Source organism: Dipteris shenzhenensis, chromosome 17 (assembly GCF_047967505.1).
Source record: "Dipteris shenzhenensis isolate YYH24624 ecotype China chromosome 17, Dip_SZ_1.0, whole genome shotgun sequence".
NCBI classification, from domain to species: Eukaryota; Viridiplantae; Streptophyta; class Polypodiopsida; order Gleicheniales; family Dipteridaceae; genus Dipteris; species Dipteris shenzhenensis.
This window is the reverse complement of record NC_141612.1, coordinates 49,756,440-49,773,762: the sequence shown is the minus strand read 5'-3', so window position 1 is coordinate 49,773,762 and position 17,323 is coordinate 49,756,440. Positions and strand designations below refer to the sequence as shown.

At 43.8% G+C, this 17,323-nt stretch overlaps 1 protein-coding gene across 4 annotated transcripts in view; it reads left to right on the top strand.

Moving 5' to 3' along the window:
- LOC147892238 (inositol hexakisphosphate and diphosphoinositol-pentakisphosphate kinase VIP2-like) overlaps positions 1 to 17,323 on the top strand; it is a 248,985-nt gene that overhangs the window by 121,105 nt on the left and 110,557 nt on the right. For all 4 annotated transcript variants that reach the window (XM_087388899.1, XM_087388900.1, XM_087388901.1 and 1 more), the window contains one exon: positions 13,922 to 14,014. In XM_087388899.1, coding sequence (XP_087245025.1) covers positions 13,922 to 14,014 — 93 coding nt within the window. The remainder of the gene's footprint in view (positions 1 to 13,921; positions 14,015 to 17,323) is intronic.

The window sequence follows — 17,323 nt, the reverse complement described above, 5'->3', positions numbered from 1 at the left end:
ACAGTGCACCCACTAGCCCCAAATGCCTTGGCGCCCCTTACGATATTTATTTAATGCTTCTGAATGGAAATGCTTTACAACAAGGGTTCAACCCTGCACTGTTCCTCTCTACAAATCCTCTACTTGTCTTCAAGGCATCTAATCCCAGCGCACCACTAGAATTCCCATTGGCAAGGCATACTCAGGCATTCACTTCTGATTTGACACAACTTAGAGGCATTTAGGCATTGAAACGACTGGCAAACTGAGCTCAAGGAGCCTCAAGGCTATCACATGCATCCACACTGTCCTTAGGCCTTCGACAGGATCACCCTTGCCTTTGGGTGCTTCCTAGAACCTGTTGGAGTCCTAAAAGGACTGCACACAACACGCATGCACTGCAAAAAGCTGCAAAGCAAGAAAGAACAAGGAAAAACCGAACCTGGAACCAACTCCCGCTGTCTGTGGCAAAGGGGCGAGCTCCTTCCTTGCACCTATTCTCTGTCCAGGCTCCCCGCAGGGTGTAGTCTTTCAGCAATCAGGAGAAGAGAGAAATGAAGGTAGAGAGCGGAGGGTGAACAAGAAAGAGCTGTAGAGGAAAGATGGTTCATAGATCTGTCCCGAAATGATTGCCTTGGGATCTGTGCCTGAGTCCTTCTAAGAGAAGGTGCCAAAAGCAGCAGGGAAAGTTCCTCTTGCACCCCGCACTGGTCCAAAACAGCTCCAGAAGCCACTACGCAGCCAAAAACATGTGCACAAAGGTCTAGCACAGCAAACGACAACCTCGAGCAGCTGCTAGAGGCAGCTGAACACGTCTGTACGGATTTTGTACAGCCGTAACGACGTCCGTACAGTCCATACGAAAATTTTGAGAAAGTTTAGAAATGATTTCTGGCACTTCCTAGAAGTGCGTACTAGTCTTGGAACAATCAAAACAGAGGTAAAACGGCTTAAAACGGCTGAAAACAGGCTTGAAACAGCTCAAACTGCACAAGAATGACTGAAAACGTCCAACACCTCTGGGAGAGTGAGGGGAGAGAGATGGAAGGTGGGGGAAGGGCATGCATACACATGCATGACAAATGGCATCTCCTCCTTGCCATTTGCCCCTTCATTAAAGTCCTAACCCCCATACCAAGGGCAACGTTGGTTGTCCTTGGGCCCAACTTTTAGACCCCTCTTTTAAAGCCTTTGGCTTGCCCCTATGACCTAGTGGTGCACTTAGACTTTGCCCTTAGGAACTTCTAGGAAGTGTGTACTTCCTCTAGCCAGTCCCTCACGGCCAAACCATTACAACACTTAACCATGGTTAGCCTTGGGTTAAGCGTAGGTTGAGTTATGAAGATACTTTACATCACTTTTCACGTCCTCGTGACATAACCTCCTCTTAAAACAGCAAAGTACCTAGGTTGCTGCTGAAAAAGTACAAATAGGCAGAAATAGCCCATACCAGAATATACATCATCTATAAGATACAACCTGCAATGATAATATGGGCTAGGAGAGCTCGAGAATCTTGAATTTTTTATTTAGACAAATCATCAGAGTCTTGAATATGTAGCAGCCGTTGGTGTGGTGCAGAGTTAATAGGCCTTGTCTTGAAGGATAAACTAGAGAGGTCTTTCATGGGGGATAGAGGAGAAGAGTGCCATATGGCACACAAGGATTTAGTGATGGTTGTGGAGGGATTTGGAGGAGTGGCCATGCCTTGTATTTAAAGGAAACCTTGACTTTGGTAACACCATCTAGTCTTTAGTCTTCTTTTGAAAGAAGCTCATCACCCATTGGGTTTCTGATAGAAGCATGGGACTCGCGAGGTGCATTGGGATGGTACGTTGTTAGGAGGCCACACACTGCTCTACCTGCGAGCTGCACCCTCGCCTCCCCCCCCCCACCCCCATCCTCTCTCTCTCCTCCTCTGATCTTCTCCTCCGCTCCCAGACCTCTAGCTCACCACGTGGGTGTGGCACAGTCTGCACTACAGAACAGCGGGGGCATGCTGTTTTGTGGCCCCCCCTCCCTTCGTCTAGTGCCTCTTTTGAGTTGGACAGCAGCCTCTAGCCGTCCGCGGGGTCTCTAGCCAGGCACAATTGCTGCGAGCTGTTGGCGCCTCCTTGGTTTCATTCGAAGTGCCTATTGGCTATGGCAAGCAATGGAAGCTTAAAAATGGAGGAGACTAGGAGAAAAACGAGATGCTGTAATAGATTGCTGCAAAACTGAGAGTGGAGGCTCAAGAGGGAGCCAACATAAAAAAACCGTAGGGCTAACTGCCCTAACTGAACTAAGTGTCCTAACTGATGTAGGTGGTACATTTACTAACCAATAGTCGTAACTGACTATAACTAAGCCTATAAGGCACATATCAAGGAATAAGTGGCACCTATGGATAGCCCATAGAATGGCCTACCAACCCCCCTTCATGGTATTGGCTGAAGTATCCATGACATGTCCTAGGATACCTGAATATCTAATGTCATGGTTGCACATGTTCGTCGTGTAGGGATATAGCAAACTATGAATGTAGAGAGTACAATACATGAAGTTACAAAAGGTACTAAGTTTAAAGCTTGCCGAAAAGCCTCAAACTTAGGTCGAGGTAGAGCCTTTGCAAAAAGATCCGCCAAGTTGTCTTCAGTGGGAACATAAGACAACTGAATATCACCTGCTGATTATTAATCGCTCTTTGACATAGTGATAGTGAACCTCAATATACTTTGTGCGAGCATGGAAAACAGGTTTTCATGCAACAGCCAAAGCACTTTGACTATCAGTGAAGATGACGGTAGGAGCAGTTTGACATGCATAAAGATCTGCAAGTAGCTTCCGAAGCCAAACACACTCCACTGTAGTTGTAAAGGTTGCTCTGTACTCAGCTTCACAGCTAGAAGTAGCAACTGTACTCAACAATCAGTCTGAAAGGCATCTTGATGACATAATGGCTCTTCATTGCATGCCATAGCAACCAAAGCATAAGCAAGGAAACTAGCATGCCGTTTCCGAACAGCTGCTCTAGTATGGGCTGGCAGAGGAGTATCTTGTTTGTTGTCTTTTAATGTGTCGAGGAGCCAACGGTTACCTTTTTGGGCTCCTGGATTTCAGCTCTTTCTTGGTCAAGAGGCCTGTGCAAATGGTCCTGATCAATGAGAGGCATATCAGGCTGAATATCTGGCTGCACATGTGGCTGTAAATGACCATTAGATGGAGGAGGTACATCCTCAGATGGAAGATCATCCCGAGCATCGGATGGAAACAAAGGCATCAAGCTATCAAAGATGTGTGGGTCATCAACAACGGGCTGTTTTGGACAGTCCAACAAATTCATGGTGGAACATCCTGACTGACACAACACTTGCCCGTGCGGGTATGATATAGTTTATAGCCCTCGCTCTTGGAGCTATACCTAATAAAAATGCACTTGACAGCTTTATCATCCAACTTAGTGCGTGTTTGTGAAGGCACATGAGCATAAGCTAAGCATCCAAAATCCCTCATGTGAAAATTGCGAGGCTTACGACCCGTCCAAGCCTCATAAGGTGTGATAGTCTGCAATGCCTTTGTGGGACATTTGTTCAAGATATAATTAGCACACATGACCGCATCCAACCAGAACTTGTTAGGCAAATGTTTGCCTTTCAACATGCACGTGGCCATCCCCATCACTAACATATTTTTCCGCTCAGCCACAGGATTCTGTTGAGGTGTATAAGGCACCGTGCATCGATGATGTATGGCATGGGAAGCCAAAAAAACAGCAAACTCCTTTGACATGTTTGCATCCTCTCTATCTGTATTAAGATGAGCAATATGCAGCCCACTCTCATTCTCAGCCAAGGCAATAAAATGCTTGAAGCATGAAGAAACTTAAGATTTGGATTTCAAGGCGAAGTATACCTCGTGAAGTCATCAATAAAAGTGACAAAATAATAGAATCCCCCAAGAGCTGCAACCCTCATGGGTCCACAAACATCACTATGAACCAGATAAAGCTTGCGTGAAGCACTCTCCCATCCTTGGGAAATGCAGCACAGTGCATCTTACCAACCAAGCATGGTTCACAAACAAGCTTGGAAGACATATGCATTTTGGAAAGATCAACAACCATACCATTCTTATATAACTTCACCAAAGCCCCAAAGTTGAGGTGTCAAAACCTCTCATGCCACAAATGGATATTTGCCATGGTAGAATCAAGAGCAAAGGCATGTGCATCTGCAAGTGCAGCATCATCATCCAAACATCTGTCATAAGCATTAAGTTGATAAAGACCTCTAGTCAATGTGCCAATCACGACCATGGTAAAGGCATATGTAACATCAGTCATAAGCATCAAGTGGATAAAGACCTCTAGTCAATGTGCCAATCACGACCATGGTAAAGGCATTTGTAACATCATACACTGCACACCTAACACTATAAAAAAGAACCTGAAAACCACATGTAGCTATGGCTGAAAGAGAAATGAGGTTCTTGCGAATGCCTAGAACATAAAGCACATTCTCTAGAGTGACAACACCACCAGAGACAGAAGTAAGAGCAACTTGCCCAATACCTTTCACGATATATGATGCATTATTTGCACATGTGATACTGCCGCCCTTAGATGTTTGCTCTAATGAGCTGAATAACTTCCAGCAAGAAGTGATGTGCTTGCTAGCACCACTATCAAAGAACCAGGCATCATGAACATTTGAAACTGCCATGCAAGTATTATGAACATCAGGATTATACTGACATGTAACCAACAAAGCCCGATGTTGGTCTTGTGCGAAATTAGCGGACTCATGTCGATCTTCTGCACTAGAAGAACCAGATATTGCAAGACCGACTCCTTATTTTCAGATGCAATGTGCTTCCTGCATTCAGAAATATCATGCCCAGGTTTCTTGCAATAATTACCTCTCTTCTTCTTTTTGTTATCCCCTGAAGAAGAGGCACCATGTGAATGATCAGCATGGGAATGAGAGGGATTTCCAGCTGAAACGTTGCCTTTACCTTTGTGTTTGTGATGGGCAGCAAAGGCTTGATCACTAGCCATAGAAGCATTGCAATGCGCACGACTTTGCTCCTCCTGAAGAAGAAGAGCAACCAACAGGTCAAATGAGAAATGATTGGCATCACCCCTTGCAACCAACCTCCATGTAGTAGCAAAGCTTTGATAAGAATCAGGCAACCCATCAAGGGTATTAGAAACAAGCTGAGAATTAGGCATAATCTCATCAATGTTGCCCAACTGCTCTTTCAAATCCTTCACGTTAGTGTGATAGGCATCCATCTTACCACCCTCTTCAAGCTTCAAGTCTTTCAACTGCTTGCAAAGATAGGCAATCCTTGCCTCATTCCGCACATGATACAAAGATGCAATGTGATCCCATGCTTGCTTAGCTGTCTTGCAAGACCGTGCGCCATTTGGGAGCGTGGTACTCCAAGCTCGAGAGCAATTGTCGAGAGGCGAGAGCGCTTCTGCCAAACATGGCCGGCAGGAGTTTTCTACACCCTGTTTGCAAGGGGTATTCATTGGGCATATAGACCACTGGCATGGCTGCTAGCTCCGGTTTCGGACTCTCTATAGGCGATGAGCGGTGAGATCCGGAAACGAACGGTTGTTCTTGTAGTTGGCAACCAGCTCTTTTCTTTGTTTTCATCGACAACTCGGATTGGAGGATGGTTGTATGGTTTTTTCAAGCATTAATATAATCAACATCTTCTTGCCAAAAAAAAGAAAAACAAAAGGAGGCCACGCTTACCACAAGTCGGAGATGCGATATTTGGCCCATCCAAATTGAATGATCACAAAATCTACAAGCGTAAGAGTTACGAGCAGCATAAAGCTTTCAAAGGCAGGAACTACAACCGACAGCAAATGTAGACCAATGTTCAAGCCACACACCTTCAAAGGAGAGATGTAGCCAGCATAATGACATAATTGCAGCACCATATGCCCATATCTTTGTCATTAGGCGAGGATAGGCACACATTAGGTATCGCTTCTTGATTTTTGCAATGAGTCTATGTTATTGCGAGATTTTGATTTTGATGATGTAAGGATGTCCTGAGTTTCCGTAAACAGGCGAGCCTAGTCACATCTTATGGGCATGCTTCTTGGACATTGTTGAAATAATAAGCGTCGTGTGGTACCAACACCCCCGTTGGTACCGTATTTTTAGCGATTAATTGAAGGAAAAATAGAGGCCAAAGGGTTTCATGCCGTCGCACTTTGACACGTGGTAGTGGGCTTGGGAAAATCCCATAATGTGTGGCCTTAGATATATAGGCTAAGTGAAGCTGCTCCTCAAATCCCTCAAGGGATTGTTGGCGAATGAGGAGGACCTTAGCGTGGCTATGGGGTGGGGAGTGAGACCCTTGCTCCTAGCGCTCTTCCTAGAGGACAGGTGGCATTGCCTTTGCTTTCTAACATGGTATCCGAGCCGGTGAATCCTACGGGACTTGGTGGTATTGATACATGTTGACTACGTGACATTTGACTTTTGTGAACTACAATGGGCTGCAGCCCTATACCGGGCTGGTTGTTGTGCTATAGTGTGCACCGTGTGTGTTGTAGCGTGCATTGAATGCGAGTGCGTGCTGTGGCAAATTGGGGACCCTTACACGTTTTGATGGCAACTGTAGTCCGAGTTGACGGTAAGCTATGTAGTGACAACAGGCGATGCATGTGGGATAGGTGTTGGCCTGCGTGTGTGTGCCTTGTCAACTATGATTGGCGACGCCGAATTGGCGCCAGCTCTGCCTGATTGGCCGCTCTGTCCTAACTTGCAAATTTGTGTGTTCGATTGGTTAGCGCCTTTTGTGATTGGCGCACTCGTAGTCAAAATTAAAAAACAAGTGTTAGAACCAAGGAGGGGTGTTGACATAATAAACCTCTGGTGGTCCTAACACCCTCTTTGGTACTCTAGTCTAAGTGATTCATTGAAGGAAAAATAGAGGTCAAAGTGTCTCATGCCTTCGTGCCTTGACACGTGATCGTGGGCTTGGGAGAAATCCCATAAGCACCGTAGTGTGGTTTTAGAGTGGGGTGTGGGACGCGGAGTTGTTCCCAGAGGACACATGGTGTGATCTCTGGTTTATAACATACATGATCTTGTCATTTATATTGGTCTAGATCGGTGGCCTTCGTTAGGTGAATTTACTTGTTTCCCACCCAAGCTTAGCTGAGTATCTCATGGGATCCCTTGCCTTCGTCTCACATATCACTAACTTTCTTGTCTCGCCACCAGATGCTGGAGCAGATCGCACCTATCTCTTCTCTGTGTATCCATCCCACGCCTTACAATGCATACCATGACCCCACCCATGCACACTATATATAATGACATACACTTTGTGTTGGAATACTGAAAGGAAAGAGTAGAGTGGACACAAACTCAGAATACTTGCTTTACTTGCTTTTTAGAATGAAGAAGAGTGAGGTCCTTAAGTAGGCACCTCATACATGCTCACTGACATCACTGATGACCTCAGAGCTCCACAATCATCTCCTCAATCTGCTCCTAGATTCTCTCAATCATCCTATGTGGCTCTCCACCACCTAACTGTGCTTGTGGGCACCTAACTGTGCCTCTAGCACTCACACATAGAAACATAAGGTGTGCCCGAGGCATACACCTTGAGATATCCCAACAACCCCCCCCTCAAGGAAATGCCTCAGGCTATGTCAAGGATACATCTAGTCTCATAGTTTCTCATGCCATCTCATGGTGGTCAAGGATAAATCTATGGCTAGGTTCTCATGCTAGTAAGGGTTTCCTTGGGTGTAAGGTAAACAAAAAGGGATACAAAAAGACCTTCCAATGGTTATCTCCCCTGCATGTACATGCACACAATGTCTGCAGGAGGTACCATGGAACAAAACATACACATGGCCTACATCATAAGGTGACCAGAGGTGTTTACAAAACACACAAAACACAATAGTTTATTTTCATTCATTTTGGAGGACTATCCAGGTTGAGTACCTTGACATAAAAAGAGAGATCTGGAGCATACATAGAGATGTGTTTAAAATGCATAATCTTCAAAGGATGCCTCATCTTGTAGAGGCTCATTAACTGTAAGTAGATTTGCATTTTCTGTCTTTGCTTTGGCTCTGCAAAACTTCTCATTATGGTTGTTCTTGCCACAGTGCTTGCATGGATTAACTTTGAAGCAGTCCTTTGAAAGGTGATTTGTCTTTCCACAGTGATTGCAAGGAGTATACTTGCCCTTTTGGAATTTCATAACATAAGCAGTGTCATTGCCTTTCCTTAGCTCCATATGCCTTTCTTCTTCTTGGAGAGCAGAGATAATACCTTCAAGATTAGGATTGGGAAGATTCTTCAAAGTGCTAACAATGTGATCAAAACTTTCAGGCATACTCTTAAGTAACACTGCCATAGCATCATCAGGAGTGATAGGAGAGTTGATAGAAGCTAATTGAGTCATAAGACTCCGCATATAGTTGACATGAGCTGCTAAAGTAGTATCACTTGACATCTTTAATTCAAAGAAAGAGATTTTAAGTGATAATTTAGAGATGTGAGAGCTTGCACCAAAAATCATGTCTAGCTTCTGCCAAGCTTCCGAAGGAGACTCTAAGTCAGAGATATGGTGTATATAATCATCACCCAAAGCAAGAGCAATGATACCATATGCCTTTTCTTCTCTTGCTGGATCCCTTGCCGGTCGTGTCGGTGTTGAGGATTGTCTAGCATTGGAGGCCGTAGAGGAAGCGGTAGGAGTAGGTTTGACAAGTCCCCATAAGTTCTCCCGCATCAATGCAAATTTCACCTTCATTTGCCATGTATGGAAGCCCTTTCCATTGAACTTCTCAAGATTAAATATGGTAGCCATGAGAGGGTCTAACCCATATATTGGGCAGTGTCTATCTCTCTTACAAGGCAAAAATAACTGAAAGACTTCCAAAATATGAGCACTTGATGTAGCAAATAGTAGTGACTAGATTTCAAACAATGATGCTTCTTCTTACATGCTTCATAGAAGTGGGTGAAATAAACACTTTCCAATCAAAACCAGGTCTAGCAAGTCAAAACAAAACTGAAGCAACACTTGTACTGAAGTTATTTAAAACTTCAAAAGACCAGAAATGCTAGAGTAGCATTTTATGTAGCATCATTTTCAAAAGCTTGTCAAAACTGTCAAAACTAGAGAGCTGAACTTGGAGGGCTTATAGCACACTCTTCAAAGCAAAAGAAAGGGGGCTTTCTGAGGCAAAAGAAAGCTGGTATACCACAGTAGAACCTCTAGGAAGAAGAGGCGAAAAAACGCGTCAGGTCGCCTTCTCCTTCTTCAACAAAGTCGACTGGTTTTTCTCTGTTTTCTCCTTCAATATGCAGCCATTGCTGCTCAGATTTCAGCACAAGGTAGCCCAAAGTATGGAGAAGCTTGCCCTGAAAGGAATTAGAGAAAGAAGGAGCAGGCGCAGAGAAAACGCAGCAAGAAGAATCGACGAAATTCGTACAATGGCGACCAGCAGAGCTTGAAATTCTTCAATTCCTTGCAGCCCGAAATTCGCCCCAACAAGATGGATCTCCAGCTGGAAGGGCGTGGGAAATGGGTGAGAACCGGAGGAGAACAAGCTCAAGCAAATTTTTGGAAGAAGAGGGAGAGATGGTGAAGAAGAAGAGGAGGAAGAAGATGATGATGTGGCAGAAATGGGCTCAAGGGGGATCAAAGGTCTCTGATACCATGTTGGAATACTGAAAGGAAAGAGTAGAGTGGACACAAACTCAGAATACTTGCTTTTTAGAATGAAGAAGAGTGAGGTCCTTAAGTAGGCACCTCATACATGCTCACTGACATCACTGATGACCTCAGAGCTCCACAATCATCTCCTCAATCTGCTCCTAGATTCTCTCAATCATCCTATGTGGCTCTCCACCACCTAACTGTGCTTGTGGGCACCTAACTGTGCCTCTAGCACTCACACATAGAAACATAAGGTGTGCCTGAGGCATACACCTTGAGATATCCCAACACTTTGATCATAGCCTTCACCTGAGTACTCTACATGCCTTTTCACTCTACTCACGATTGACATTTAGTGGCCTTGATCACTTGCTCTCTCCATCAGTCTGCAATACACACTTTTACACACACCACTTGTTCCACTAGCCTGCACCTCTTGGCTCTGTAAACTGCAATAGCTGGTACAATGATGAGTGTGAGGCTCTAGTCTTTCAACGAGACTAAGCATGAACTTCTGAGTGAGGTAGAGACGATACGTGAATACTGTCTTCCGGTCCATTGTTTGTTCGCTAGAAAGTGTAGTAGTTAATGAACATTTTGTTTAGTAACAATTCTAAGTACTTCTTGCAGAAGTTTCTTGAGAGGCGGGCCTCATCTCCTCTTATGGACACCACATTATGGCACTCTTAATGCACACATGCTGCATGACATTCCGCAATAGCCATCACATGACCTTTGACAATTACCCCATCATACTTCTTGCACACTTTTCATAGCCAATGGTGTCAAACTTGCATCCTTAAAGCTTCATCATGGTTGAGCGAAAGATCATGAAGAACTACGTACTTAATTATTGCATATGGTGTAATTACTATAACCCTGATCTGAGGAAAGCTTTTTAAAGAGGCTGTTTGCACCAGTTTCCCTTACAGCTGACCCTTCACGATCACTCCCATCCACAAGGCAAGGGATCCCATGAGCCCAAAAATCTGTAGGACCATTATGATTAGGCATGTCATGTCCAAAATCTTTGCATTAGTGCTTGACCCAGAGGTTATTCAGTTTGTAGAGCTCTAGGGATTGAGGGTTGAGGGACAGGCATGCTTCTTGACTAGTCGCGCTACTTTGGATCACATACTCACATTGTGTAACGTGCAATGATAATTTGATTGTGTAATCACATCAAGACCTTTAAACCTTCACCGAAGAATTAGCGTTATGCACCATAGAGAGAAAAAGGAGATGAGGGTAGAGAGAGAATGGAGTTGACAACCGATTGGGTCCCTGTACCCACTGAGGGCCCCCTCCCCCAATCAAGGGCGAATTGGCTTTATACTTGGAGAATTGAAGAATACAAATAACACTCTTTGAGAGAGCACGGAAACGCGCTTCTGAAGAGTACACTGTGGAGATGTATAGCAAATCCAAAGACCTGAGAGGCAAGGCCGACCAATAACGAGACCTTGATGCTGTGCACATTGACAATGTAGGGCACTTCTGCAAGGCAAGGAAGAGGCTTGTGCTGTCCACCGGGATGCAAGGTTATTGTGTGAGTGAGAGAGTGAAAGCTAGGAGTGATGGATCCTAAAAGAGAGCTGAGAGATGACTGAAATTTAGAGTTGAGAAGGTCTCCTTGGCCTATAAAAGCCCCTCCCTAGCTCATTTGCCAGGGAGTTTTGTGGGCAGCCTTTGCAGGCTGCCTTTGCTGGTTCCCCTCTGGTCCATTGGTCAACCTTTGGGGGACCCTCTGGGGCTCCTATTTTAGGCTATGAACTAGACCTAACCTAACCTAAGATGGTAACACTAACTACCTATTGCTCTCCAGTGGGTACCAGTGAACAAGACTGATTGTCTGACTTGACGTATGGCTTAGAGACTGACTTACGTAGCTTATGCTTGATTGTCCCTGGACAAGGGCTCACCAAGGGGTCACAGCTTATGACAAAATCTCCTATTAGGAAACTATTACGCACTTGTCAATGTAGCCAGTGTGTCACATTGCACCTAAGTGCAGGGTGCAAGTGACACATTGAGAGGTGTCAATGAGGAGGCCATAGCATGGAGATAGAGGGTTTATTACTGCTTTGTGGTTTTTTGCAAAGCTTTCGCAAAGTGCAGAGCCTCATTAGACGATTGCAAGAGCTTAAGTATGGCCAGGAGATCATTTGGGTGTTCATGACACTCCTCGGATGGGATTAGGGTAGATGGAGCAGATCATGAGTACTATTTGGATCAAACAAGGCTGTCCATTATTACGAACCTGGTTTGGCCTCTACATGGATGAGCTCGAGATTGGGGGCGTGGGGACAAGATGCTCTGTTGCTGGAACCATGATTCAATCCTCCTATATGTAGACGATGTGGGTTTACTCTCATCTTCACAAGAGCTCCTCCAGCGACACTTGGATGCACTTCATACCTTCTGCAAGGCACATGACCTGAAGGTCAACCTTGGTTGAACCAAGGCCATTAGCTTTAACGAATCCCGAGAAGCCATGCGCAGAGAGTAGCTAACACTTGATGGATTACATACGAAGGTCGGTGCGTCCTATACATACTTGGGGTTACTCCTCTTTGGTCCAATTTCCACGATGGGGGTTGTGGTGCACTTGCGAGGCTCAATTGGCAGTGCTTTTATTCTCATTTTCAGGAGTCCCGGACTAAGTCACTTCTCTTTGACTTCTTGGTCTGCCCAACGGCTATGTATTGTAGCCCTTGTTAGGGGCCTGACCTAAAAGTGGCGGATTGGGCTTGAATGGAGAGGCTTTTGGTTCTCTTGCCATCATGGATGATCTGCACTAAGTTGTCTGTTGACATCAGAGTATTTCGATCGAGTTTGGAGCATCCCCACTAAAGCTTGACACAGCATTCCACGCTATCACGTACCGCCACTGAGTTAGGCATTATGGCTCTTATTCTTAGGCCGATGTAGGTTACCATGGCTGGCCCTCTATTCATCCATGACTCTTACAGCTGGGGGTGTTGGTGGTACGAACCTACATGCAGGTGGTTTGAGAGTCTCACATGGACTAATTACCCCTTTCAATATAGCATTGGGGCTCCTTCAGTTCTGCTCACTTATCACCAAGTTAGCTAGTTTATTTGAGAGGATCTCTTATAGTTACACACATTCAGATCCTCGTTGGCACCCAACAAGCTTCCTGTGTAGCTGCATGTAGGTTTGAGAGTCTAGGAACCACATGGACTAATTACCCCTTTCAGTATAGCATTGGGGCTCCTTCAGTTCTGCTCACCTATCACGCTGTTAGCTAGTTTATTTGAGAGGATCTCTTATAGTTACACGCATTCAGATCCTGGTTGGCACCCAACAAGCTTCCTGTGTAGCTCAGCTTCTACAGGGACCAGTGATTACGGATCTCAAAGGAAGACGTCATTGACACACCAGGTTGTGCACGATCCACCTTCTCCAATTCTTATTCTTATCTTGTTTTTGAAAAGCTGGATGAGTCTTCAAACTTCAGCAAAAATACAGCGAGTCAAGAAAAGCTGGATGAGTCTTCAAACTTCAGCAAAAATACATTTCTTATTCTTATCTTGTGTTTGAAAAGCTGGATGAGTCTTCAAACTTCAAATACAGTGAGCCAAGAAACTTCTCCCTTCAAATACATGTACTTTTGATTTAATGAGATGCATTTTCAGAGAACTTAGCCTCAGATTCATTCTGATTATTAAAACCTCAGCATGACATCAATGCTGTAGCGGCAACAATCTTTTGTTGCTAGCAAGTTCGGAGGTTCCATGCCCACCAACATAGTGATCTAGGAGGCAAGAAATGCCTATCTTTAGTTTCATAGAGTATACCCTGCATACATGTCTGTGTTATTGAGGTGAGAGCTAAAAAGCCATTCATAGACTAAAGACGCCTTCGAGAATGTATAGAGGCCTAAAAGATACGTCCACTATGTACAAGTAGAGTTCTGATCCTTGAGGTTGTTGCACAATTCATATGACATTTTGGCATTTTGGAAGATAGCAATTACTAGAATGTACTTTTGTTTGTTTTTTTATGAGCACCTTTGCAATTCCCTTTTGTACTAATCTATTCTGACCTTTTATACTGTAACCATTTGTATTTATGCCATAAGGGATCGCGTCTTCTTGTATTGAGTTGAGGTCTTGTATCCGTAATGTGGACATGCAGAATGAAACATAATCAGTAGAAAACACCTTTATTTTACTGGATGAGCGAATCCTAATTTCACACAGTTTCTTGCTTATGATAGGTTTATACAGTCGGACAAGAGTATGCTCATGCAGAGGCACGCAAATCTCCAGTAGTTGATGGCGTTGTGATGAGAAGTGCTGATGGGAAAGAGGTTACTTTCTTCTTACTGTCCTGTTGGATGTTTCAATTATTGTGAGCATGCTTTTACAATGGATTTCACAAGTCGATGTGGGACAACATGCTGTTACCATTTCTTTTGTGGATGTTGATTCTAAACCCCAACGTTTAACAAATACTTATGATGCTTAGGATACAAGGAACTCAGGCCATCAATTTCCTTTTCTCTCACTCTCAACAAATAAAGCAATGAAAGAAAAGATCCCGGTGTGCTATGGAAGAAAAGGCACCGCAAAGGTACACCAAGGAGCATAGCGCTTGGGAGGGAATTCCAGCCAATCGTAGAGATTAAGATTTGATGAAAGTCTCCATTTACATAAACTTCAACATGGCTTGAGGTCACAACTCAATCGAGCCACAAACAATTCATCATGAGAGCACTTGGAATGTGCACTCTTTTCAAGGCCATGAGAGAAGGTTTCAAATTGCACCAAGAGAGCCCAACCTGCAATTGGAAGTTAGGTTCGTGAAATAAATCACATCGCTTATTTATTGAGAGAAAGTCCTTTCAATTGCATCCACCTTAGTCTAAGGCATTCAAGTTGTCTCGATAGCCCCCTTATTGCTTCTTAGCAGCTCGAGGAAAATGCAATTGCATGAGCAGCATAATGTTTTGGAAGATACCTATTATTAACATCAATGAAGGTGAATTTCTAGCCATTCAAGGGAATTGGCAAGGCTAAATTGTTTTAAAGCAGCCACTGAAGTCAAGAGCTGCTTGCAATAAAGGGATCTTGTATGTTTTAAAACATTGTTGTGTCTTCAAAGTTGTGCTTCCCGCCCAAGGATTTTGAACCAAATTTCAAATGCACTTGTGGAGGAGCTAGTACACCAATATTGCGTGGGCTACCGAGGCTTGAATTAACATAGGGAATATCTTCTAAAGGTCGTAGAACTTGTAAACTGATGTCATGACAGACGGCCATGAATAGCAAGGAATAGACATTGGTTACAGACTATTTGTGTCCTTGCTAGACCTGTTCATTTATGACAAGAAGAGAGAGAATTTTTGTGAGAGAGGTGCATGGAAGAAGAGGGGGCTCAAGGTAGGTATGTGTTGTGTAGCTCAGTGCCCAGATTTGGTAGGCATCACAAATTATGGAGTTTGGAGGGGGTTGTTAGAAGGAAGTGAATGGTGGCTAGGTGGTATCAATAGCTGTACTCTATCTTTTAGTAAATGTTTATATGCTATGCTCTAGAAAATGGACTAAATGCAGTGAATTCTTGGCATAGGCTTGTGGTTGGTTTGACACATTGTTTTTCTATCAAGCTTTTGCTTTGACTGTTGTTTGAATGTTTGCTAGAGGATTTTCCTCAAATATGTTATTTGTCGCAAAAATAGGAACATCGGATTGTCCTCTCTATGATAGCCAACCAACAGACCAACCAAATATGAAAGGACAGCAAACCATGTCGCCAATGGATGAACCAACAATGTGTACATATTTGTAGAGCCATGGATAACAAATACTCTACCAACAATTGTATATCTTGTCTGTAAGATGGGTGGGATCTTACGGGTGCCTTCCACTATCTCAAATGGAGCTTTTCCTGTAAAAGAATGTATTGTGTTATTATATGCATACTCTACCAATGGTAGAAATTTCTCCCATTGTGACTGGTGCTCCGAAACATAGCATTTAAGCAAATGCAATGCTGTGGATTTAGCCTCCTCTGATTGCCCATCTGACTGCGGATGAAAAGCAAAAGAAATTGAAGACTAGTGCCCATATTCTCAAAAAGTCCCCGTCAAAACAAGCTGGTCATGCGAGGATCTCTATCACTTATGATAGACTTAGGCATGCCTTGATATTTAGAAATATTATGCATAAATAACTTCACCATATAATCTGCCCCAATCTTCTTTCGTACAAGAATGAAGTGTTCCTTCTTGCTAAATCAATCAATGATCGTCCATATTTCATCATTACATGTAGGGGTCTTGGGCAAATAAAAAATGAAGTCCATGGTAATGCTTTCACATGGTCTATCTTGGAATGGCAAAGAATGTAACAATCTTGGAGTCTTGCGACGATCATACTTCACCTTTTGATAGGTCATGCATGTGCGAACTTATTCAACATCACGACGCAGCGTAGGCAAATAAAAGAAATGCTCCACCGCCTTAACTGTAGCATCAATACCTCGATTTCTTGCATACGATGGATCATGACATTCACTCATGACCTTCAGCCGCAACTGCTGAGTGACACACAGCTTGCTATGCATCATCACATAACCATCCTTAAGCACATTATGCACATGACTTTGCCCATTCACAAGCTGATCATAAATTCCAGCAAATTGCTCATCATTTGCATATTGATCCTTTATAACCTGAAGCTCATTATGATAGGCGATTGTCATAGCTGAAACTTGTGGTTTTGGAGACAAGGCACCTGCAACCACATTCTTCTTGCCCTCAACATGTACAATCTGAAAATGAAACATAGACAAGAAGTTCGCTCACCTCATGTGCTTCTCGGACAGCTTGGATTGAGTCAAAAAGTAATGCAAGGACAGATGATCCATTTGGACCGTAAAATCAGCTCCAAGAAGGTTATGTTTCCAAGTGGACAAGGCATGAAGTACTCCTCCTCATAAATCTACAAATGCTTCTCAGCTGGCTGTAATATGCGATTCTCATAGGCTACAAGGTGTCCATCTTGTGTTAGAACAACTCCAATACCATTCTCACCACAGGCATCCGCGTGCACAGGAAAAGATTTCCGCAAATCAGGAAAAATCAGCACCGGATCTGTTATGAATTTCTGTTTCAACTCCTCAAAAGAGTCATTCTCCTACTTTGTCCACTGAAACTCCCCTTCTTTCTTACACATAGACTGCATAGGAGCTGCAATATCTGCAAAGTGATGGTAGTATGAACCCAAGCCCAAGAAACTGTGAGCTTCATGCAAGTTCTTCGATTGTGGCCAACTCCTTATGGCTTCCACTTTAGCTGGATCCATCCGTACCCGTCTTTGTTAACAATATGCCCCAAGAAATGAATTTCAGCCATGAAAAACTCACCCTTCTTTGGGTTTATAAAGAGCCTTTGCTTCCTGAGCTCTGCAAACACAATCGCTAGGTGCTCCTGATGCTCACTTCATCTTTCGAAAACACAATCATGTCATCAAAGAATGTACCTACAAAGGCTCTGTGATTTCGAAAGATCCTATCCATCATGTGGTTGAGTTGCAGGAGGATTAGTGAGTCCAAAAGGCATGACAGACTCATACAACCCAAAAGAAGTCGTGAATGCGGTCTTATGCACATCTTCTGG